Source organism: Sinohyriopsis cumingii, chromosome 10 (genome assembly GCF_028554795.1).
Source record: "Sinohyriopsis cumingii isolate HCF-2022 chromosome 10, ASM2855479v2, whole genome shotgun sequence".
NCBI classification, from domain to species: Eukaryota; Metazoa; Mollusca; class Bivalvia; order Unionida; family Unionidae; genus Sinohyriopsis; species Sinohyriopsis cumingii.
The window spans coordinates 106,489,491-106,516,812 of record NC_142970.1 but is presented as its reverse complement, the minus strand read 5'-3'; the positions used below and the strand labels follow the sequence as shown (position 1 = coordinate 106,516,812).

At 35.6% G+C, this 27,322-nt stretch overlaps 1 protein-coding gene across 1 annotated transcript; it reads left to right on the top strand.

Moving 5' to 3' along the window:
* Window positions 1–19,331: 19,331 nt before the first annotated feature.
* LOC149790779 (E3 ubiquitin-protein ligase TRIM45-like) lies at window positions 19,332–26,910 on the top strand. The gene is made up of 2 exons (XM_089971444.1): window positions 19,332–20,438; window positions 25,316–26,910. Exons 1-2 carry the CDS (start codon window positions 19,473–19,475, stop codon window positions 26,339–26,341), a joined length of 1,992 nt encoding a protein of 663 aa, XP_089827570.1. The 5' UTR covers window positions 19,332–19,472; the 3' UTR covers window positions 26,342–26,910.
* Window positions 26,911–27,322: the final 412 nt, after the last annotated feature.

Sequence of the window (27,322 nt, the reverse complement as noted above, 5' to 3'; positions counted from 1 at the left end):
GCAAGAGCTGCTGCAATGGGCGCTGCTGGAGCGTTAGGTAACGCCGCAGTAAAGAAAGCAACTGGAAGTGGATACAAAAAAAAGGACGCGGTCTAAGATTACCGGGATCTCGTTGGGGGAGAGGTCTGAGGCTTCCACGTTAGATACTCCAGCATCAAATTTTGATTTACTTGATGCCGCTAAAAAATTAAAAATAAAAGCCTTTAGAGGTGTTTTTATGCGAGATTAATTACCAAAACAACCAAACAAACTCGAAACAGGTATTATTAATCTCGATGAACGTTCTGGACCCGGTACTCATTGGGTATCATACGCGGTTGATCCACGTGGAATCGTTTATTTTGATTCGTACGGGTTAGCTCCACCTGCTGAATTTATCAAGTATGTCGCACCACTCCACGCTAGAACCGGTTGTAAAGTTTGGTATTCAACGCTACCCACACAAACAATGACAGATGCGCCAATATGCGGTCGTGAAGTAATTAATGTACTCGACGCTATATCAAAATCATCCAGGCCGCCACATAAAGTCGTGCATGATTATACAAGTAACAGATTCGTCTCGCGTAAGGCGTTTTAAACAACATATCTTATTATAATGGTTGATATTTACGGAAGAAGATCTTCACGCATTAAGAACAAAACCGGCGATGTTGATCTGTCGAAGTATGCGACTAAGGATGATCTCGCTGATATTATGAACCTGGCTGGAGTTGACCCAGATGAGGTTGTTATTTTTCAAGATCGATATGGTAAACTAAAAACGAGCAATATTAAATGGAATGATATAGTTCGACTAGTACTCGGTGCAGTTACAGATAATATTCTTGTGTTTACTGACGGCGGCAGAATCAGAGATTCGAGTGTATCATTTACAACCATCAGAAATGAAATTGGAAGAAGCATTGCTAATCGCGTGAAAAACACCGGCGACACAATGACGGGTGAACTCAGCATGAACGGAAATAAAATAGTAGTTTTAAGAGATCCAACATCCGACGAAGACGCAGCAACGAAAAAGTATGTTGACGCCGTAGATGGTAAATTATCCACGTTACGGGCTGAGTATGATGTTCACGTGGGCGCTTTTGGAAGATTTCGAAGAAATTTTCAAAAAACCGATGAATCTATAGATAAATTCTTCGGCACTCCGCTTGTCGTTGACATAAAACTCGTTGATATCAAAACCAACATTGACAATATCAAACAAACACAGCAAGATATCAAGACCAACATTGACACGATTAAACAAACACAGCAAAACATCGTAGCGGGAATTCCTGAGATCGTTAACAAAACTGGTCTGATTAAAATTCCAACCGGAAAAACTCCCGGACATATCACAAACATCGTGTACACAGTATCATCGGGATTTGCAACGTGGTCGCAGCAAAATAATACAATCAAATATACCGCAACAGTCACTGGCGTGTACAGGCTGTCTGTGTTTAGTGCTGCGCGATTTGAGATATTTACAACGTTTCCATGGCGTCATTCCACCGACAGGTTTTCCGGGGTTGTATCTATTATATTAAATAGCGAAACCGAAGAAATATTTATTCTGGAAGCAGCTGATAAGAAATTAACCGCAACATCTTACTGGTGGTGTTTGGAATTTGTAGCTGAAACACCTCAATTGTTTACTGCATAAAAATATATGGACGGTGCACAATACAGGTACAATCAAGCGCGTGAATGGCAGGCGGCGCTAAAAGATCAAGTCGAACAATATACGGTAAAAGTAAAAAAATATCGACGACGATTAGTTATCGTTGATGTAATTGTTTATTCAGTATCCGCTGTTGTTGCTGGAGCGGGTGTTATATTATCAGCGGTGACAATGATGGCACCAGTAGCTGTAACTATTTGTATTTCAGCGGCAACAACGATTGCAGGTGTGCTCAATATCATCGCAAAAAAAATATGTACTTGCACGAACGAAAAATTATCCGATTACATAATAAAATTACACATAACGACGGTAGCATACTCGAAATTATCCTCGTTGTTATCGGCGAGCCTCGGTGATGGAATTATATCTGATTTCGAGTTTTCAATGATGACTAAAATATACGACGAAGGTATCGGTATTAAAGATGCAAATATTAATAATGACAGAATTACTCCAGCAGATCGTGACTAACACAACTTCGCCAAAGATAACGATGATCTTGGTAAGTTCATCTAATCCTGAATTTAGTATTAATTTTCCTACTGCAATTCCAGTAAAAGAAATAGCGTTAGCTCAATTACGGGTATATTACAGCTGGCCAAATATCATATCAAAATCATTTCATGGTACACCAGCAAATAATTCGCTCGTATTTGCTAACAAGAACAAACCAGATGGTACTCCTGACTGGATAGATGTTGGAATACCCACTGGTAGTTATGAGATTGAAGATATCAATGAGGAATTTCAGCGCAGAATAAAATCAATAACCGGAAAAGAAGCAAAAATATCAATTAACGTTAATGAACCGACGCTATCTTCGACGGTTGAGATACATTCTCCCGATTACGTCGTTGATATTTATCAATCCACGATAAGATCCGTACTAGGTTGGCCGGATGTCCCCCCGGTGTATGAAGGACCACCAGAACCGAAATTAAATGATTTTCTCACGGACGAAGCAAAATTTATAGCAACTCCAGAATATAGAGAAAAATTTCCATGGAATAGAGCCGGTGATGCGTATCGGGTTTATAATTTCAGTGATGATATAACCTACATGAATGTTTTCAGACTGTATTCTAATCCCATTAATTTTGAGATCCAGCAATCAATCGACAAAATACAAAATCTGTTTTCATCGTTATCGCAACATTATTCTGAGGATATAAAACAACAAATTATTGAGTCAATACAGCATCTAAATCAAGTAGGATCAGATCTTAATTATATTAATAATATTTTTGTTGAAGCGGCACTTAAACATGTTACTTCCTTCCCCCGTCCTAGAAGACCATTTTTTGATCATTATGCAATATCAGAAAAAGAGTATGAAGGGCCGGGTGATCTCGAATTAATAGTACCAGAATATAAAAAGGATAAAATATACAGAATTATCAACGAAAACTTCCCTAAAATACTCGATGCGTGGAAAAAACTAGCACCACCTCCAACTGTTTTAAGATATAATAATGATCCACATGGCGGCGGCAGACACGTTTCTCCAGGGATCGTTAATATAACCAGCACTATCGTGGTCAATCTGGTTTGTGACGTAATCGATGGCAGCTATCAAATAGATCTCGGAAGATCAAATCAGGCTCAACAAGGATACATTTTATATACATTTACACCACAAGTTTACCCCGGAAGTTTAATCGTACAAGAACCAACTAATCCTGTTTATCTGCGGTGTCACAATAATATGTTAACACGAATAAATTTTAAGCTCACAGACCACCTCAATCGCTTAATTGACATACGTGGAGAAGAGCTCGTGATAAATCTGTATGTGAAATCGTAGATCTTTGATCAAGAATCTTCGATTCTAAATTAATCAAGTAAATATTATATAATGTACCAACACGTGAGGGTTTTTATACACGACAAAGAAATACTTGAAACCGCCATCAGAACAGCGTTTTCACAAAACATGGAGCAATTTAACGTTAATTTAGTTATTGATGAATACGGAGGTGAGGATTTCTTATTAACACAAGAACAGTTAGATGAGCTCCGTCAAAAACATATTATCGAGATCATTTGTAGCAGAGATCAGATTCTAAATTATGCACATTCCTGCATTAAAGTCGATCGACTTAAAAAAATAATATTCCAGAATGAATAAAATAAGGAGTGGATTAAGAAATATTTTATTTTATCAGAAATATTTGATTTTATCAGAAATATTTTATTTTATTTTATTTTATCAGAAATATTTTATTTTATCAGAAATATTTTATTTTATCAGAAATATTTTATTTTTTTCTGAATTTCAGTGAAAAATCAACAAATTTCGTGTTTTTGATGGGTATTTTACCCATTTGGGTGATTTTGTCCATTAGATTGTAGGGGTAAGTTGCTTGATTCTCTAATTGATTTCAATTGAATAAAATATCAAAAACAGTAAAAACCAGTAAATCAGTAAAAAATTACATATTTTTTGAGATAATTTTACTGATATTTGAGCTAATTTTACTGATATTTGAGCTAATTTTACTGATTTTTTTCTAATTTTTGTTGGTTTTGGTATTTTATTCAATTGAAATCAATTAGAGAATCAAGCAACTTACCCCCCACGATCTGATGGATAATTCAGAAAATAAAATAAATAATAAATCTGAGTACCAACTAACCCATCAAATTTGCAATTTTGATCATTTTACATAAATCTGAGTACCAACTAGCCCATCAATTTCAGAAAAAAATAAAATATTTCAGAATAAATATAATATTTCAGAATATAATGCCAGAATAAATAAAATATTTCAGAATAAATATAATATTTCAGAATATAATCTCAGAATAAATATAATCTCAGAATAAATATAATGTCAGAATAAATAAATAATAATTCAGAATATAATGCCAGAAAAAATACAATATTTCAGAATAAATACAATATTTCAGAATATAATGCCAGAATAAATACAATATTTCTGAATATAATATCAGAATAAATACAATATTTCAGAATAAATACAATATTTCAGAATATAATGCCAGAATAAATACAATATTTCAGAATAAATACAATATTTCAGAATATAATATCAGAATAAATAAATAATAATTCAGACATAAATAAAATATTTCAGAATAAATATAATCCCAGAATAAATAAATAATTAATTCAGACAGGGGTGCTTTGGTCTTTACCCGCTGATATAATTTTTCTTAAGTATCTTATGCGGGTACTGATTGTTTTATTCGTTTCGTACTCGTGTGATAACAGCGATCTGACCTTTTCTACTACGACAGAAAGAGGAACAAATTTATTTACTTGATCATCGCTCACCACAGCCAGTGACTGAAACATAGCTGACTGAATCCGCTTTATGAACTTATATTGAGATGATAGAACGTGCTTATTTTCGTTCTTAAGCTCTTCCAACGTTTCAAAATCAGACATTATTTTTTCAGGATTTAGTTCATCAGATATATTAATTCCGTTTTCTTCTAGTTTTTTGATAGCAGAAATAATGTCATTGATATTTTCATGGTTCATTATATAATATATAAATCTTTAAAATAAAAAAAAAATTATCACTAGAACCCCTATCGAGTCTTTAGCGAGTTCGTCGGGATGTTTCAAGGACAGTACAGCCAAGAACTCGCAGATTGCCATCGCATTCTACCAAGTTCACCAGGCACACATAACATTTAATGAATGAAGAACCTCTATTCGAGTCTTTTAGCAGGTTCAGATTATGCATGGACGGCACAGCCAAGAACTCGCAGATTGCCATCGCATTCTACCAAGTTCACCAGGCACACAGAACATATATTATGAAATGGAACCTCTATTCGAGTCTTTTAGCAGGTTCAGATTATGCATGGACGGCACAGCCAAGAACTCGCAGATTGCCATCGCATTCTACCAAGTTCACCAGGCACACAGAACATATATTATGAAATGGAACCTCTATTCGAGTCTTTTAGCAGGTTTATGCAATGAATGACGGCACAAACATATATTATGAAATGGAACCTCTATTCGAGTCTTTTAGCAGGTTCATTAAGTATGTAATGAAATATATATAATGAGATGAAATATATATAATGAGATGAAATATATGTAATGAATGAAATGAATGAACGAATGAAATGAGATGTAATGTAATGAGGCCATTTTCTCCGCGAGAACACCCACCCACAATAATCAACCCGTGGGAAATACAAAAACATGTATCTACCACGTTTGACATGATAGGATGGTGTTCTCGCGGAGGGGGGATGGCGGTGCCCCAATTAATTATAAAAATCGCTAATATGCGTAACCACCCTACCAATTGTCAGTCATGGGATTCGATCCTGGACCGCGAGCGTCATAGTCCAATACGATACTGATTGACCTATCAAATCTTGTTAGAAACATATGTTTCGGAAGTTAATATATAACTAAGGAACTAATTTCAAATATATTTACACTGAAATAGCGGTTTCTGAATAATAATAATAATTTCTACATTTAAATAACTACCCTGCATTAAAACAACGGTTTCTGAATTATAACAGCGGTTTCTGAATATATCTGTATTATGCAGACTGCAAATACCTGAGAAATCAATAACGGATTGTGAAATGCACCTGTACACTAACAACGGTTTGTATATAGCTACCTGCGGATCAATAACAGCGGTTGTAAAATTGCCCTGATTTCTTGTAATATTGTATGATGGGAAATATTTAAAAACCATAAATATGCTTCTACGAGTAATTAATTACGACGTAATTAGTTAAACTGACCAATTACGATCATAAAAAATCAAAAATCTACGAAGAAAACTATATATTACAAAGTAATCTCCCCCTTATATAATCAAAAATTCAGTAGTGTATGGAGGACATACTGTGACATAAATTAAAAAAATTAATTTAATGTGGTGATGATAATTATTGATACTGAAAGGTGATTCTCTGTTTATATTTTTTTGAGAAAGCAGATCTGGTTATATTTTCTGCGATAAATTGTACCAAACACGGATTAATATTAAAGTATTTCGCAGCTGCGTTCATAGACTGAAATGTAATTTCTTCACCGGTTTCTATGTTTGTGGAATTTACCGCCCTTCTGGAAACTGTCTTACATCTTCCAGTATTACCACGTGTATTATTCTCGCTGTGTGAGATAGCTTGTAAATTGGATACATTATTGTTTTGAGTGTTCCCGTCAATGTGATCGATCACATGGCCGTCATTGATCACTCCGAAGAAACATTCGTACGTAAATCTATGACATAGATAATGTTTCCCTCCAGCAGTAAACATTAGATAACCAGTATTAGAAACATTACCAACCGGTCTTTTAAGCATACAGTGTCTGATGACACCATTACGATCTGATTCGTAATTTGTTATTGTGGGATGTGGGACAAATTTATTTTGCTCCATTATAATAATATTATTTGTTTAAATCATTGTTTGTCTGAAATCTTGATATATAATCCTCCACGGATTTTATAGCGTTTTCACCATTATTATTTTTTTTTGTCATAATATCTTTTAAGCTCTCTGAACCGTTTTGCACCACAATTTCCACATAATTTTGTTTTTCCTCGCACTCCAACACCACACCGCAGACACGGTATTGGTCCTAGACTTCCTCGTCGTATACTTTGTAAGTGCATCCAACAAAATTCGCCTCTACAGGATTTATTGCATCGATTTACTGAACCGATCATCAACCATCTGCATTGAGACATTGTATATATAATATTTTTTATTTAAATATTTGTTTTAATTATACGAACGAGTTTGAGAAATTATCCCAAGCTAGGCCTGTTAAGCATAAATTCAACCTCGACAGATTATCTTCTGACTTGCCAGTACGAGATCTGGTTGATCCGAAAAATAAAAGTCTGATCTCGAAAATTCACGACGCCAAGAAGGAATTTTACACAGATAGTGCATCTCACACATGGTCAACGTTCAAGATTATACGCAACACTGTCAAGGACGCCACAATGAATGACAAGCGAGCGGCAACTATCATTAACTACATCGCTGAGTATGAGGGCAATCAAAAATATTTCTTCAAAGTAAAATTTATTGTATTAACAGAAACAGGTAGTTGGATTATCCGTGACAAATATGATCCTGTCCTTGGTAATAATAAAACTGTCATATTAAGTAAAAATTCCAGACCGGGTTTTTTGACGGGTATTGACAAACCGTATTATGAGCGAGCGTATCCTGTAACAGCGGTTATTTATGGAATTTATGAGATAAATAAAAAACCCAACGTTGATAAACTGGCACCCATGAAATTTTCAAGGTTAAATTGTGTAGCCGAACGAGTAATAGAACACTTTACAAACGCGATGCGTGGAAACGGATTAACTGATTTAAGACGTAAAAAAATAAACTCGTGGGCTGATTCAGTTAAGGATACAGGTGCTACAATAAAAGATGTTGCTGAGTTAGGAAAAATATTAAAATTTCCAATAACTGTAGCGACAATAACGGGAGAAATACTGTACGAATCAAAATATAAATCAAAAGGAGCTTCAATAAATATTATTGATCACAACGCGCATGCATGGACCAGCGCAGTAACAATATTTCCACGTGATCGAACTGTTAGATTTTACCCCATAGATATGGGGGCAGACAGTATGTTTGATTTTATCAACGAAATAAGTAAAAACGATCCTGTATCGGTATGGTTATTTAAAAGTAATGAGGAAGGTGAATTTGATCAGTTTGTTAGACCAAATGGTGAAATATATCGAACAGAATCTCTCCATGACGAGATGAAAAATCTCGCGGATAAGTTTTTAGAGTGCAAGCACGCGGAAAATACTGACAAATTACTAACTAATTGTTTTCCCGTTCCATCTGTTGCGGCGCATTTCGCCAGAGAACGAAATTCATGGAAACCACCACGATTTGATTTACTCGAGGACGTACGCGCAAGTTGCGTCGAATACGGACACGGTGGATTGTGGAATACCAAATATAATTACGATGACGTTATTTCGGTTGATATGGTTGCATGTTATCCGGGAAGTTTTCTAGGATACGGAGATTGTTCTGTGTACTTTAAAAGATTCGGTCACCCTACAAACGAGATGACTCGAGTGGCAATTAATGGACCATTACCTGATTTTGATCTGACTGGATTTGCTTGTGTTGAATCATTCGAGTTTAACGAAAATCTTCACGAGATTTGTTATGTTTGGTTTGGCAGACATTTTTGTGAAAAGCGCTGGGGACCTATAGTTTTGTTACGATATATGCTAGATTGTGTGATACTGACATCGTTGGTGGTCAATGAGGCAATTATATCATATCATGCACAGACCGAAGTTTGGTTGCCCATGTCAGATTATATCAATCTCGATGAAGTTATTAGCGAGTTTAAGGAAAAATGTCCTGATGTTTCCGAAGATGATATTATCAAAGAAGCTCCTAAAATTCTCGAGATTAAACATAAAACCGCAAAAGATCTCGGTAGAAAAATTATAGATAAATTTACTCAAGGTGGTGCATATGATCTTAAAAGGCATCACACACGATTAATTTTAGATGATGCCGAGTATGATTTTATAATCGCTGATACAACAGCGAGAAATATATTTGTAAATCGAGAAAGTGTTTATTTATCCGACGGAACAAAATTGGGTACGATCGTTAGTTACATAAATGACGTCTCCCCACAATATACTCATCTAAGATCTTCCATGTTGGCTTATGTTTCTATAAATTTATTATCGATGATTAATAGATTTCCTGAGACCGCAGTCAGAGTCGCAACAGATTCGTTTTATATTTCGAGTAAATATTTAGAATCTGTTATGAAATTTACAAGTAATGATGAACGATGGGGTTCGTGGCGGATAAAAAAAAGAAATATTACACAATTACACAGAATCAGCAGATGTTCCAATGAGAGATTTTTATCGTGAGGGTAATAAAATATCAGAAATGTCGAAAGCGCCATCGTTGAGTGATCCAATAACCAGATATAAGACAGTATATCTCAATGGACCTGGTGGATGTGGCAAGACGACTCGAGCGATTAATGTTTTTAGAAATTCAGATATGATCGTGCTGACACCCACACATAGACTTGCACGCGAGATGAAACAACGGCAAGTACAATCGTGCACGTATCATAGTTTCTTTCGGTGGCGCGGGGATACATGGACTCCTGAACGAATGGGAGAAAAATATATACCTAAAATAATTATTTGGGATGAGATATGTACGGTGTCATTAGATACATTAAAAACGTTTCTTGATTGGTTGTTGACGAAAAATACCGCTATAATAATGTGTGGCGATCATGGTCAACCGCCGCCTTTTGTTGGACCATCTCCACATGATTGGTTAAAAAATTTCGTTGATTATTACGAAGAAATAGATGATGATCATAGAGCTCTTGATGCAAATTTGAAGGAATTAAAAAAATTAATCAGATTACAATCAAACAAAATTCAGTGTGAAATATTACGTGGAGTGATCTCAGAGACCTCAATGAGCGATTTTTTAAATCTATGGAGACCCAACGATTTGATCGTAGCAAGCAGAAAAATAATCAGAGACGATTTACAACAGCAGTTATTTCAACTACATAAAGAAAAATATTTAGAATTACCCGTACCGTTGTGTTATAGACCATCATATACACGAAAACAGAATATTAATGTTGATATTCCAGGACAGACTGAAAAACAGAATCTCGTATTAAATGATATTGTCGCCGTCGATATCAGTGTGGTCGAAGATGCACTACACGCTGACAAATCTCCATGGGTGTTAGGATACGCTATGACGATCCACTCGTCTCAGGGATTAACTATTTCTGACACACGAGTCTGGATTGTAGAAGATCACATCGCGTGGTCAAATTTAGTTTATTTAGCGGTATCAAGGGTGAGAAAGATATCTCAATTACGTAGAATTATAATTCCTGAAATCGTTGATAAATTTAACATCATCGATGATGATATAATAAGAAAAAAATTAATCGGATATAAACAATCTGATAAAAAAAATAAACGCGACTTTGATCTTGATGTTGAATTTATTATTGAGTTAAAACAGCAGCAGAATAATCATTGTGCAAGTTGCAATTGTATAATGCTGTGGCGGTATTCGAGTAATGATTCAAGACAATTTACCGTAGATAGAAAAGATAATAGTCGCGGTCATACACGAGAAAATACCATGTTGACCTGTCTCGAGTGTAATCGACGTAGAGGCGCCAGCGCCTTGGGTGCTAGTTAAGTGATCGGGGTGGTAGTTGTGTATCCTCTGGAATTATTTGTAGTTGTTCACGTACAAATCCGCGTTGAGGAGCAGCCGAATCTAATCTGTAGATTGCAGGTCTACCTGGCGATCTTGTCACGGTGGATATTTTGTGTGTGGTAACACTCCAGATAGGATCAGTCGCTCTCGCTTTACCACCTTCAAGTTCACCAGGCTCATATAAATATCTGACTGTGACATCACCCAATATTTTCTGTTTTTCAGCATCTTTTCGTTGTGTTGGTATATTTTTTTTCGTAATTGCATTAATGGGTTTCATGTTGGTTGTTTGTGTGATCTCATTATTTAATGCAGCTATCACGCTTGGTAATCTTGCAACCCATTCGCGAGATCTTTTATCCTGAATAAATTCCTTCGCGTATTGATATCCAAATAACCGCTCAGCGAGTGTTCGATTAAATCGCTCAACAATTGCTTGATCACGATGAATTGCAGTATGACCTCGTCGTATTTTGGTACTATGTTGTTTCATCAACGATGATACTGGACCAAGAAATTCCTTACCAGGATCAACCTGTAGTAGCTGTGGCCATCGTAGACCACCTCGTGGTCCACCACCTCGTTGATAAATTCGTTCAAACGCATCGGCTACTTCAGATGATGTTTTCGTCGATAACGGTTCTGCTTCTTTATATCTACTTGCAACATCAACTACGGTTAACGCGTATTTGTATGTTTTTCTACGCACAGTATCATGCGGTAAAAACAGAATATCAGCTTGATGAACTTCATTGGGAACACTGATATCGAAATACGCGTACTGAATTTGTTTAGGACGTGGTAGATAAATTTGCCATAGTGCTTGTTTAGATAACCACGTTTTAGCAGTAGAATGTTTAACCGCTGCTGCATCAGCAAGTTTACCAATTGCTGCTTTGCCTCTCCAGTATCCTCTCGGTGAATAATAAATCGATTCCATTTATATATTACCAGCACCAAGCGCTAATTTACTTTTCATCGCGGATCTTACTAACCAATTAGCTAATTTTTCTTTGATATTTTTATTTTTTATGGAATCTAGCGCGTGAATTAATTTCACATCCGCAATATGTCTATCTTGTAGATTTTTACTTTTATAAGCTACATCATGAGCATGACAAGCTCGATCAATAGCGTTTATTGGCTCCTCGCCTGGTTTTGGTTGATCTTGATTATCGAGCCTGATATCAAGTCTGGTACCAGGACCGCAATAATTATATCCTGGTAGATGTTTTTCTCCGCTGTATTTAGCCCATGGAGCACCTGGAAACTTTGACATCAAATTAGCAACATCACCACCGCGCTTATTAGGTAAAAACGAAAATTTCTTCCTACCGCATACAGAACATTTTCCACCATACTCTACTTTTTTATTTTTTGTTATAACTGTAGCTAAATCAACAGTTGGAGTTTTAACTCTACAGCGTAAACAATATAAACTCATGATATAATATATATGGATATAATTGATTTCTCAGCAACTCGGCGACGAGAGCCAGTTAAACATCATCCTGCGCTACCGAACTCCATCAGAATGATTATCATAGGACCATCTGGATCGGGTAAGACGCAGTTATTACTTAATTTGATAATGAGATGGTTGAAATGGGATAAATTATATTTAGTAGCACCATCCGCTGATGATCAACGATGTTATGATGTACTTAAAGATTTCAGTGAAAACGCGCGATTACTGGACGAGGGTAATGATGTTATAGAGTTTATAACCGATATTGATGAAGCACCGTCCGCAGATGTTTTAGACAGATTTATCAATAATTTAGTTGTATACGACGATGTGATGCTAGATAAACAATCAAATCCAGCTAGAATATTTTCCCGAGGTAGACATAAAAATACAGATGTGATCTATGTTACTCAACGAGATACACAAATTCCGAAAGTAATCAGGGACAACTGCAACATTTTAGTTGTGTTTAATGGTGTAGACACACACACGCTGCGAAATATTCATCAAACTTGGTGTGGTGGTGACATGGATATAATTAAATTCAGAAATTTCTTCTCACGAGCGCAAGCTACTCCGCATGGATTTATAACAATAAATTTACATGATCCAAGAACAAGATATCGTGTGGGTCTTGATAAAATCTTTTAGCGTTTCTGATTTTTAAAATTAATAGCAGCAGAGAGGGCGCCTACCAATGTTGGTCGTCCAGCAATTAAACAAAAAAATAAATAAACACGTAGAATATTTTATTTTTCAGCCACCTTTTCGATAGGGTTTTATTGATGGGGTTGGTTTCAACAAAAAATAAAATCATCTCAAGGAAACGTTTATTTGTGAAAATCTGGACCTTTCTACGTGTTTATTTTTTTTTTGTTTGTTTTATTTGTTTGTCGGAATTCTATGGTCTGTTCGCCCTCTCTGCTGCTACTCAGCTTTGTTTGTAAGACTATCGAAAACTAGATTTACAATATAAGTTTTATTACTACTCTTCTAGTCGTAAATGAAATCTCAATGTCAAATATTTACAGGAAAAATATATTACGACTTCAAAAGGTTCAAATTACAAGAGTGCCACGTTCGCTAAGCTGAAATACGATAGGGCCATACATGCTATTGTCTCTTTTGGCTATGCCTCTTTTTAAAAATCCCACAAGGAACATTGATCTTTGTACAAGCACGTTAAATACATATATTATTTTATCTTAGATGTCAACTGCATGGGTCAATCCTTCTTTTGCCCCCCACCCTCTCTGAATATGTCTTTTATTGCAACCGTATAGTCATAATTCTGCTGATGTGTACTACATACACAACATCTATATTAATTGTGTTTCCATGATACAGGCGTTGTGCAACACTACTAAGCATTCATTGGGGGTCTTATTAAGAAGATTTAGAAGCCAGTATATACTTTAAGGAAAATAATGTGATTATTGTAAACATGATAGTTGTATATAAATATAAAGTCTGAACGGTAATGAACTTAACATTACATTTTCATCAACTTGATTGCACAGTTCTTCCACATCTATTTGTCTTTATCAGAGTTGCTTCAATGTGGATCAATGTTTGGGGTCGGGCTTGGTGGGTAGAACAAGTTTTTAAAAAAGTTACCATTGTGAATTCTTGAAGATAGTAAAATCTGACACTAATTAGAAACGTTCGAAAATTATTTCTGCCATACAATTTAAATATCTAAATTCTTTGTCGCCAATGAATGTGTTGAGTGAAAAGTATTCTCGAACTAAAGTTGTAGGAAAGACATCGTAAACAATTTAAACCACCTAAGCTGAACAAGATCTGGAGAGATAACTGAACGTTTTAAACAAGTAGCTCATGAACACGTAATGCTATTTACAGACTGAGAATAAAATGTGAGATATCCAATAACTGATTTGATTCAACGTTTCACACAATGAGAAGCATCCAAAGTTAGCAAATGTTACATGTTTAGGTGTTGAGGATGTTTACAAGAAAAGACATGTTAATTGATAGTAAATTCAAATTTAAATGTATTGTTCTTGAGTAGAGTGTAAAATTTCATTTTAGAAAAGACGTAACTATTCCATCTGAGCTATACAAATATGACTTGACATTTTATTTGGCATTGTTTAATTCCATTATCAATGCCTGTCATTTTGGATTAATGGCAGAAGCCCGGATGAAATGTGTCGAAATGTTCAAAAGAGTTCCTCTAATTTCTCAGAGTTACTCTCTGGATTCTAATTTTGAATAAATTGTGTCTAACAAAACACTATCTCAAATGATGTACAACAAACAAGCAAGCGCTGTAAATTATGATCAATTTATTTTGTTTGTCTTGATCTTGTCTTGTGTTGTTTTAATCACCTTCCTCTGAATGCTATAAACAATTCTTTAATGCTGAAAAAAGAAACATGTCACAATCTAAACTTGTAAAAATGTCTCCTATTTGTAAGTAAATTTTATTATTTGAGTTTTATATTTAATCTGGAAACCATTCTTGAATAATTTATAGTTTTTAAATCTATTTTTAATTCTTCCTCTTCTTCTTCCTCGATCTGCGTTGCTACCCTGTACTACCCAAATGTCTAATCGCAAGAGAGCAAGTTATCTATCTTCACATCATCTAAGTGCAAGGTACATGTTCATGTCAGGACAACTATCATTAGATTAGATATGAAAACACACGCACCTTAAAACACAGATTAATATTACATGATCTGTGTGGAGCTGTAACCATTTAATTTGGATCTCATTAGGATCGGAATGCCCGTATATATTTTAGGAAAACAAATGTTATGATTATTGCATTGACGATGGCTGAATGCAAATAAGGAGCTTCGATTATCAGCTTACCGGCATATTTTCATTTGACTGCATGTCTCTTCCACATCAGTTTGTCTGTATCACAGTTGTTTAAAGGTGGATCAATGGGGGGGGGGGCGGGTGAAGGGGTGTAGGGGTGGGGAAAATAAGGTCCTTAAGAAATTACCATCGAGAAGTCTAGGAGATATTACAAGCTGACGCCAGTTGGAAAGTTCTATATTTATTATAATACAATACTCGTATCTAAATTCTTTGGCGCCGATGCCAACATCACGTGACAAGTATTCCAGTATTTGCTGTATCCTTGTAGGAAACACGTGACATACAATTTTAAGTACCTGTGTTGAACCAGTCTGGACGGAATATGTGTCAAAGTTTTACAAATCTCGTTCTTAATTCCAGAGTATACATCTGGATTCTATTTTTGGTTAAACATAGAGTCTACCAAAACAAACTCTCAAATGATTTGGAAACAAAACAGTTGCTTCATTCAAATTACGACTCAGTTAATATTGTGAACGGAGTGTATGGTCTTAACTAACTAGCTGAAAAGAGCGAAAAGCAACATTTTGTTTGTAAAATTCAAAACATAAGTTATTTCCATTTAATACAAAGTTAATATTTATAAAGAACGTAGGGTAAAATGCCAACTAGTTGTAACATTTCTATTATAACAATATGACTAATTCTGTCTCGGAAGTAAAGGCAAGAATGAGTCATGTTTAGGTAATCAGGATTAGATACCCATTACGGCAGTGATTCTGAAACTGTGTGCCGCGGCACACTAGTGTGCTGCGAGAGATTTGCAGGTGTGCCGTAGGAGTTTTGAAAAATATTTAAAATTGCTAGCGTTTTGAAACCTTGAACATATCGAAAAATTAAATGGTAAATCAATGTCGCAAAAGTTAAAAAAGTAACATATATAAAAACGCAGTCTCTGTCAGTCTGTCATTCACTGGTTCCTTTCGTAACGCGAGACTTGTGCGAGATCTCGGGAGAACTCGATCGCTCTAATTATGAAATGCGCGCTTGTTTGTCGACTTTGGACCCTCGCTTCAATCTGATTTGCTCTCGAAAGCAGGCACATCCTTCACATTAAATTTAAAATTAAATATATATGTAAAAAAAAAATAAGTTCTTCATCCACAAAAATTGTTAAATCTTTTCAGGTGTGCCGTGAAATGTTTTAGATCTTTTCGGTGAGCAGCAAGACAAAAACGTTTGAGAAACACTGCATTACGGTCACTTCCTTCAAACACATACCATCCCTACTATCACTACACGCTGTACCAACTAATAACTAACTGAATAAGTGACATGTTAACCATGCCTACATCACACCTTCCAGTGATAACTGTATGCATACAAAATTTAACCCGGGTGGCCGAGTGGTTAGAACATCCGCCTCGGATGCGGGAGGTCGTGGGTTTGATGCCCGGCAGAGTTATACCAAAAACTTTAAAAAATGGTACTAACAGCTACCTCGCTTGGCGCTCAGCATTAAGAGATTAGTGTTAGGACTGGTCGGCCTGGTGTCAGGATAATGTCTGAGTGGGATCACTCTAAACTGCCACAATGCAGGCATCGTAACGATATGACTGAAATTTTATTAAAGCTACGTTAAAAATTGAAATCACACACACACACACACACACACACACACACAAACACACACACACACACATCTCAGACGGCTTTACATTTTGGAGCAGGGGTCGGCAATCTACGGCACGCGTGCCACAGGGTGGCACGTCAGGAGGTTTTGTGTGGCACGAAAACGGCAGGCACAAATCTCAGTTTTAACGGTGTTACTGTCTTAATTGTGGCACGCGCTCGCGTAATTTGTATTTAATCCGGAAAAGGTGGCACGCTGTGTAAGATAGGTTACCTACCCCTGTTACAGAGTAAAAGAGAAACTGATGTAAAACATAAATTATTGAGCCGTGATCTAAACATTAAAGATGTCCCCCAATGTTGAATGTGATGCACCTTCTAGTGATGATGCATACATATGTCATTCGATTTGTCAAAATCTCAGATGAATGGACAGTGGCGTATGATATAACTTCTAACGATGACGTATAACTAACTATACAAGTATCATTCCTTAATCTCAGCGGAACAGAAAGTGTGATGGGAAATGTAAAATATTGAAACTAACCTTGAATATAGAACCCCAGTGTATTAAAAGAGGGTGAGGGTGTATTTGAACCTTTGACAGAATTGCAGAGCGATGTATATGGATGTACTACGGTAGGAAACACGAATACTAAGGCTTACATCCGATACGCTTAAAATATTCGGTGTAACCGTTCAGTAAGTCACAGACCATACTCGTCTTTTACGTCCAGACTTTTCAGGGCAAGTTCTGTTTCAGTACCAGTTGCTAGTTTATAGTATTAGAAGCGATTGTCTTCTGGACACAAATACATTTGCACGTGACGGCAATAGTTTTGAAGTTTTCCTGCTTTATTTTCTGTCGGACTATGTACTAAACATGTTATAAAAAATATAGCCACCTTGTGTAGTAAACGTTGCCAACATCAACATGTGTAAAATGTTATAAACAAATATAGCCACCTTGTGTAGTAAACGTTGCCAAAACCAATAGGTGTAAAATGTTATAAAAATATAGCCACCTTGTGTAGTAAACGTTGCCTAAACCAACAGGTGTAAAATTTTATAAAAGTATATAGTCACCTAATGTAGTAAAGGTTGCCAAAACCAATAGGTGGAAAATGTTATAAAAATATAGTCACCTTGTGTCGTAAAGGTTGCCAAAACCAATAGGTGTAAAACGGTGTACATGTTTTAATTTTTCGATTCACTTTCGTCATGCATTGTTTCAATTTCATCCATCAATCTTTTCGTTTTTCAAACTAATCTAAAAGGTTGAATATTAGACATTTTCCTGAAATTTTGTTATATAAATACATTCTCTTATAATATTAAAAATGCAACATACAATTTCTACAATATAAATGGCTAAAAATGTTAAGTTTGTAAAAGAAAATTCTACTGTCGAGTAGACAAAGATAATAATAGGAACTACTACTACTACTACTACTACTACTAATGATAATAATAATAATTATAGGAGGTAAATTTTAAACACAACTTGAAATACTTTTTATGTCCTATTTTTCAAAGAAGACAGAGAGTAAGTATAACATTCATGTTATTGTAGATATAATAAAAGGCAGAATTACCGTAAAATCATGTATCTGACACATAATTGTCGTTTAGATAGGGATCCACGACTGAATACGCTTGGTTAATGTAATCTATTCCAACATGTGTGATATACGTGTGGTTCTGATAAATTAGGAAGCCCGATGCACGAGTTTCTGATGAGAGAGAGAGAGAAGAGACAGACAAACACACAGTGATAGATAACAACTACCCATTCGTTGATTAAATCTGTTGTATTCTGAAACTCCTTGTCCAAAAAATATCTGTAGAAGACCTATATAACACAGTTACCCCTAAATGTATTAATTATATTTTTATATAGGACGGATTGAAAAAAGCGAGAACTTAACAATATAAAGATATGTTGAAGAGAATAAAACAAATTGTGATTTAATACTAAAATTGAAATTCTAAGTTCAATTGTATTTATACGGTATGTCATGTGGGTGACTTCACTATATTTTTTCTCTCTCTACCTGTCTGTCTCTTTGTCTCTGTCTCTTTCAAAACACGCATACACGTACACACACAAAAGTTGATGCTTGTTTGCAGACATAACTACACATTAATAGATAGATACGATGCTTTGCTTATATACAGTCTTATCTGCAACGTATTGCTGCATATGTCCGTCATTAAATCAACCAGATATAGGAGACAGTATATTTATGACTTTAAACCTAGTGAATTGTTGAATGTAGATTATTCATTATTATTATTATTATTAATGAACTACATACATTGCGCCATTATTTCATGTTATAAAGTCATTAGCGTCAGCATAATTTCAATATCTCCTATTTTTCATAATTTATGGCTGCCCACATATACAAAGGGGTGTTTGCAGTTTTAAGTTGGATACCTGTTGAGTTTAAACAAGGACGCAAGATAGCATGACCTGGATATGTGTCGCAATTCTATTTGTTTTGCTGTGCCTGTTGGAGTGGATAAGACAGGGCACTGAAATGTGGGAATGATTTAACGTAATACAGGACGAATCTACATGACCTTTCGTCGAAAACGTCCAAGGTTTCCATTTTATTTCTTTAAAAGGAATTGAACAGTTCGATAGAAATGGCTGCTGCGAACCCAGCATATATTCAGCACGCAGAGAAACCCCGTTGTCCAATTTGCCTGTGTAGATTTAAAATACCCAGACAGTTGACGTGCCAACACTCGTTTTGCCAAAGTTGCCTGGAGGATTATATTTTATCCAGAGCCGCTAAAGTCAATGAATTGAAACAGTTTGAATGTCCAATATGCAGAACCATTGTTGTCGTTCCGAGAAAAGGTAAAACATCAAACATATGGGCTGCACACTTTCCGATCAATTCAATTTTACAATCTATAGGAGGCAATGAGGGAGAAGAAGTGGATAGACCTTGCGACTGTTGTTTGTCTGATAGCGTTTCCGCTGCAGCTAGCGGATTTTGTGTTGTGTGTGAGGAGGCAATGTGTGCATCTTGTATAAAATTTCATCAAAAACAAAAGATATCAAAGGACCACTCCATCGTATCAATAGATGAACTGACAAATAATCCAAAAAACTTCATCAGGTTTGACAAGGGTTTTCGGTGTGAAGAACACGAGGAAGAAGATTTGAAGTTTTATTGCAAGGACCATAAGATTGCTTGTTGTGGAAGTTGTTGTATCGTTCATCACAGAAACTGTTCCCAAGTTTTGGACATGGGGAAAGATGCTAACAATCTTTTGAAGGATGTTAAACCTCTGCACATCGTTGAAGAGATGAAGAAACTTGAAAAACACCTGATGAACATTGAGAAAAATAACGATTCGAATATCGAAAGTCTTGAATCGCAAGTACAAGAAATGACCAACAAGATAAAGGAGATCAGGAAAAGAATAAATGACCTTCTCGATGATTTAGAACGCAATGTCAAGTCGGAAGGACGTCAACTGTGCAAGCAAGAAACAATTCGAAAACAAGAACAAAATCACGAATGTCAGGCCTTGTTTAATGCAGTACGAAACGCACATGTAACCTTGGAGACAGTCATGAAACATGGTAGCGATACGCAGGTATGTTCGTTTAGGATGTAAATATTTTGCTTAATAACAAATGTTATCTTTTCAGAAGGAGAGGTGAATAAACTTTGTAATGACTCATAGAGAATGTTCGGATTTGTTTACTAGATGTAGTAGACAATGAGTATTACTTTGATAGACTTGTGGCTATGTAGAAACCGTTAATACCTGCATAAAATTACGTCTTTAGGAAATTAACTGACGAGTGGGCGTGAAGTTTGAGAAGCTGCAGCTTTTGTTTTTAGAAAAAAAAATAAGTTACAAATGTATTTATGACGATGACTGTGATACAATGTTAACGGTTTATTTATTTTATATATATAAAAAAACAAACAACATTCGCGTCTTTTTTTCATTATTGTCTTGGTAGGAGATACCATAATCACAAGGACGTGTGCTGAACTTATACTTCTTTTCATCCCAAACAATACCCGGATCAAGCTGTGCGGCAATGAAAGGTTCAATACAAAACTTCAGTATATCACTTGTAGGTTAAGGTAAATGTATTATATCGGTACTAAGAAACGTTCTAAATATATTTTAAGACTGGTTCCGGGTTTTTTACCGATCTTTAATATATGTATTGAATCATATATGAAATCCATGGAAAACTCATGTATGCCTATAATTTATGCATGACAACCTCATAGCTCAAGAATATCAAAAGTGACGCGTTATCATGAAGAACAGCAGATTTTATAACGCAAAAATTTCACAAAAAAAAACAGTTTTGGACTTTAATCTTTAAAATGCAAAGTCCCACACTGTACGAATTTCCTGCAATTGTGGTAAGACCGGAGAAGACACAGAGGAACAGGAAAAGTCATTTTCGAGCCCCGATAATTGGCTCTTCTCATATATAAGAGTTATCTGGATTGTTGATGGACGGGTACCAGGACCAGCCACCCGGACTCTGTGGGTATTGCACATCCTGGAAATTAGAGTAGGCTTCATGATTAAAATATAATTTTCCCAAGTTGGGTCCCCTACCCCGCAGTAAGAAAATACAAACAAAACAAATATAAGTTTTGTTTCATGATTGCCAAACATGGGGGAGGGGGCAAGATAATGGACGTGGAAACGGACAAAAAGAGAGTGGGGAACACGGATCCCATAACAAAATTCGATCATAATGGGAAATTATCTACTCGGCAAAATTTCTTTACCCGTCCATCCCTCGGATGTGGGAGGTCATGGATTCGATTCCCGGCCGGGTCATACCAAAGATTTACAAGAAGTGTACTAACAGCTGACTCGCTTGGCGCTCAGCATTGAGATGTTAGTGTTAGGACCGGTCGGCCCGGTGTCAGGATAGTGTGACTGGGAGGGACATCATGCCACATGTCTGCGGCATAATGCCCCCGTGCTAGACATTATTATAAACTGCCACACAGTAGACATCGTAACGATATGACTGCAAAATTGTTAAAAGCTACGTTAAAAATAAAAAATCACAAACACACCCACCTAGTTTTCATAAATGCTTCTCATCAGTTACTTATTTAAGTTGTTTTCGATAGAGACTGCTAACCCGGATTATTATTCTCAAAAAGTTACGTCATTAAACACAGGTGACGCATCGGTTCATCGCACTCTCTGTTGATTTATGTTTATTTTTATGGCTGTCATACGGTAATAAAAGCGGTATCGCTCGTGCAAATTTTATGAATCGTGATAGCAAGTCGTGTTACATTTCCAGGTGAGTTACTGCGTTAACAACTTGACGAACGAAAACATAGTCTATATATAGTCTTCATAGTCTATTTTTAACCCATACGACATTAACTTTTAAAACTACAACGAAGAAAGGTTGTGTGAAATATAAGGGTAGAATACCGACACGGGAAATAGAATTGGGACACGCATCCATGGTGGGACAAAATTGTGTCTGTAAATAAATTAGGTATAGATGCAGTGAATCCTAATATCATGAAAAGCTTCTGAACAAATGTAGACATAACACGAGGTGGTCCACTTATTGGGTATCGACGACATATGTTAACTCTTCCCCAGTCAGCTGAGTACACGAACAGCTCACTGTGCAAACGTATTTCATGCAAATTCTCTTACGTTGTATTTTTACACGGCTTTAACATCAAATGCATCGGCATTAAATTGCTTACTTTTGTATCTGTGCCGTTAAACACCATACTAAAGCAAAACACCCAGGTTGATTAAATACCTACACAAATAGAATGTGCAAACAACTCGCAATGCAATTCTGTTCTTCATATTTTCGATTTTAGAATTTTTATACACTACCCCCCCCCCACCGCCCTGTGAAATACTTAGAGTATATAATATTGATTTTTTGTGTCCCTAGCGGTGCTTGCAAATCAATTTCGATACGGTTACGTGCATGAATATGCTTATTCAGAACTGCTTCCGGTAGCATAAGGTAGTTTCAACGGGAATTGTAAAATATATTCAGTGGCTATCGAGTATAAAATATTTAGCGCGGATGAGTTCGAGGAAGTGTTGGCGGAAACGGAAATTTACTGACAACTCCGAACACAAATAAGAAACCGTGCGTGGGGTTGCGGATTTACATACAAAAACGTCCAGTAAAAATAAAAAATAGACAATTAACATAATTTGTTGTGTTACAATTTCAAAGACTTGTCTATTGGCATAGGCGATTTTGCCGGTTACTGCCCTTGTGTCATTTCCTCTGTGATAATTTCTGTTTCTTTGGCTTTTTCACTTTCGTTGATTTATTAATCCTAACGATCTTAATAATCCACGTTTTGCAAAAATCATGTGACATGCTTTCTGAAATCAGCAAAAAATCAAGCGGGATAGACGCTGTTACCTATATCACTAGTAAAAGGCAAAACCTATAGAATGTCACTACTCGGGCCAAAGCAAGCAGTGGTTAAAATTAAGGTGTCTTGCAAATAGGGCCTTTCGCATTACTCGACCTATATACATGGACCGTTTTTCATTTGTGCAGTTCCGAGGCAAAAACGCCGCTGTTTAAAAGTTGACTTTAAAAAAAAAAAAAAAAAAAAACCATTCTTATTCTCATTATTTTTCTGAGTGGTAAATATATTATGTTCAATCCTCTCTCTCTCTCTCTCTCTCTCTCTCTCTCTCTCTCTCTCTGTGGATAAGAGTGGACTTTTAGATTTTACCTGTTTACATTTGTATCATTACGCAAGGTATCTCTAATACACATTTTGGATTCTGTGTATTTCTATTACGAAAGACCTTTTATCAAATGTTCTTCAAAAGCTAAACTGATTCAAAACGTAATTTAACGTTTTTATTTTGGTGTCAATCTAACTTTCTACGCTCTCTGTCTGTCTGTCTGTCTGTCTGTCTCTCTCTCTCTCATCGTAAGGTAATTTTCAACATATGTTTTTCTCTTTCTGCTTGAATGTTACATCAACGTCAGCAAAACTTCATTTTTACGCTCGTGTGTATGACACAAAATCATGTACCTGTAATACTACATATTTGCATCAGATGGATTCAGTGTTAAGTCTATAGTTGTATGTATGGATGTATGTATATTACAATGATATGGTCTAAAATGTGGCAATATAACAGAGTGAGAAAGACAAGCTTCGAAATATTCAACATATAATTTATTTCCTTAAAATACAAAGCAAAAATATAAAAATAAGGAATTTAATACATTGCGTATTAAATCCCAAATAATCCTAGAATTTCAGACACAGGTCATAATGAATTAAGTTATGAGTAATCTTCAGTGGAAATCCAAAACTAAATCCAACGCTGAAGGTGTTGATGTGTTTATGGTGGCCCGTGTAATGGTAGTGTCCCAACACTCTTTAGTTGTATCACAATAATACAATCAAAGCAATAAATCTTTCTTGAATTTTCACTTCAATTCAAGTCTCTATTTCCAATAATGTTATCTTTGAAGACCACGTTGTATTTCCAGGGAAGAATCGCTTGAATTTAATAAAGCTGTATAAATAAAGTTCCAAATGAACTTAATTACACAGCAATGGAAAAAAAACATGATTCTGTTAAGGTCTTACAGCATGAATAAATCATTTTTCCAGCGACAAGATCATACAGTCCACTACGTGTCTTCAGGTCACAATTAGCATTTTAGAAAAACAAACCATTATCTAATGAAAAAAATACTTCTAGAACGCTCTTAATGTTCCCAAAATAAAATCTTAATTCTAATTAAAAGTCTAATATTCAAATTATAAAATGTTTAGTAAACAACAGGTAGACCCGGCGATTCATGGGGAATTTCCAACGTTCTAAAATCAGATTGGAACAAACATGTTTACTACTAATCAAACTGAATAATTCATGTCAGTCAGAAAATGAACTTGATTTTGGACAAGGTCAAAGCCAGCGTACAATGTTAAATTATCAATAACATATATTGAAATAAGAAATTTAAATAAAAGGCAATATATATATATATATATATATATATATATATATATATATATATATATATATATATATATATATATATATATATATATATATATATTACAGGCATTTGGTTGTGGGGGAGGTTATGTGGCTGTGTGGCATATTGTCTAGATTATATGAGTATTTTCTTCACGGATAATTATAAAATAAAATTTAAGTATAAGTGGGGAATATATCTTGAATCAATTAACAAAGCGCGGAAATATAATGGGACGGCATTTAGTGTCTTTACACACATATACAATAAAGTAGAATTGTATGAAAACAACGTCTGTGTATTTGTATATATAAAGTTATTTATTCCGTTTGTGATATAGATGCAATATATTTCATTCTGATTATATACAATCAAGTGAATTAAAATATTAAAACATGTCGGAAGAACGAAAGTTAAGACAGTATTTAAGGGATTTTTTCGTTTACACGTATATACCTCTTTCCAGATCTTTATTGTAGCTGACAGAATGATAATGCAGATGAAGTCTTACAATGAACAGGTTAAAGAGAAGTTTGATGAGATGGAGACTGTCACATTAGAACTCGAAATTGACCCACAAATCCAGTTCCTCTTATCGAAAACGCCAGATATTGGGAGAGTAATATGCAGAAAGGAACGTGAATGTTTTGCCATGTCAAGAGGAGAACAGTCGCTGAAGGAATGTCATGTTGAGCTGATGGAAGGTGTGGAGATAAACAGACCTGATGGAAATGGTGACGGGCACACAGGGGTTACATATTTACAAGGGGATCAAGTGATGCTAACTGACTTCATTAGCAGGAAAGTTCTTTTGCTGAACTCCTCATACCAATACATCGCCAGCTTAACATTGCCAGACTCACCACGGGACATTTGTGTAGTGGATGATAAGGAGGTGGTCGTGTCTTTAACACAGACTAAAACACTCCAGTTCCTGTCTGTAACAAATGGGTTCATAAAACTAACCTGGAAAGTTCAAACCAGATATAAATGTCAGGGTATTGCACCTAAAGGGAAAAGGGAAATAGTTGTATCTGGTAACTGTAATGATAAAGGCAAACACTACTGGAGTCTGATCAACAGTACAGGAGTGGAGGAGACATGTCATCAGTTTGATTGTCAGTGTGACCCTTCAATGACGTATGTCGCTCTCAATTCATCATGTACACGTGTGTACGTCACTGTAATGAATGCCCATTCCCTGTATTGTTTTAATATGGATGGTAGGATGATGTATCAGTACCGACCTGACAGACTCTTGTATCCTGTCGGTGTTGCCACTGACAGGGATGATCACGTGTATTTGGTGGGACATGAGTCTCAGAACATCCACCAGCTGACACCAGACGGTACGCCTATGAGTATCATCACTAATGACATTCCTTATGATGTGTATGCCATTTGTTTCAACAACAGTCATGACAAGTTCCTTGTGACGACTATTTCTACAAAAAGGGATCGAAGAAACCTCTACGTGTTTAGATTGAAATGATACATAAGCCAGTGTTCATTCTCATCACCCATAAAACCAACACATATACTCAGAAGAGGGAAACTTACATTAAATTGTCATTTGTTGCATAATGTTGAGGATATTTATCACAAGACCAAAACTAAGATGAAACAAAATTCCTTTGGTGTGATAATTTAGGATGTATCCAAATTTTGAAGTGTATAAATATCACTATCGTTACCAGATTCACAAATAATGAAATCTTCAGATAGGTAGTTATTAGATCATGAAGTATATTTAGATATGACATAACCATAGTCCTCAGACAAGTATATTTAGATATGACATAACCATAGTCCTCAGACAAGTATATTTAGATATGACATAACCATAGGCCTCAGTCTAGTATATATAGATATGACATAACCCATAGGCCTCAGTCTAGTATATATAGATATGACATAACCCATAGGCCTCAGTCTAGTATATATAGATAGGACATAACCCATAGGCCTCAGTCTAGTATATATAGATAGGACATAACCCATAGTCCTCAGACGAGTATATATAGATATGACATAACCATAGGCCTCAGTCTAGTATATATAGATAGGACATAACCATAGGCCTCAGTCTAGTATATATAGATAGGACATAACCATAGGCCTCAGTCTAGTATATATAGATAGGACATTACCATAGGCCTCAGACGAGTATATATAGATATGACATAACTATATGCCATAGACAAGTATATATAGATAGGATATAAATATAGGCCTCAGTCGAGTATATATAGATATGACATAACCATAGGCCACATACAATTATATAATACTATTATATATCAAAATATGACTAGCTGCGTGAACTTACCATATAAACTAACATACAATAATACTTTCCACCCTAGTTATCAGCTGTGAAATGAATAGCCATTAGTTATTAGTTTAGCATGTAGACAATGTTTTTCACAGGTTGAGAACTGCAGCTGTATTTATTAGATCCCTGATGTATATA

Coding starts and splice junctions, on each gene's coding strand:
- LOC149790779 (XM_089971444.1), top strand. CDS start 19,473: ATGGCTGCTGCGAACCCAGCATATATTCAGCACGCAGAGAAACCCCGT. Junction 20,439..25,315: donor AACATGGTAGCGATACGCAG/GTATGTTCGTTT, acceptor ACCTCTTTCCAG/ATCTTTATTGTAGCTGACAG.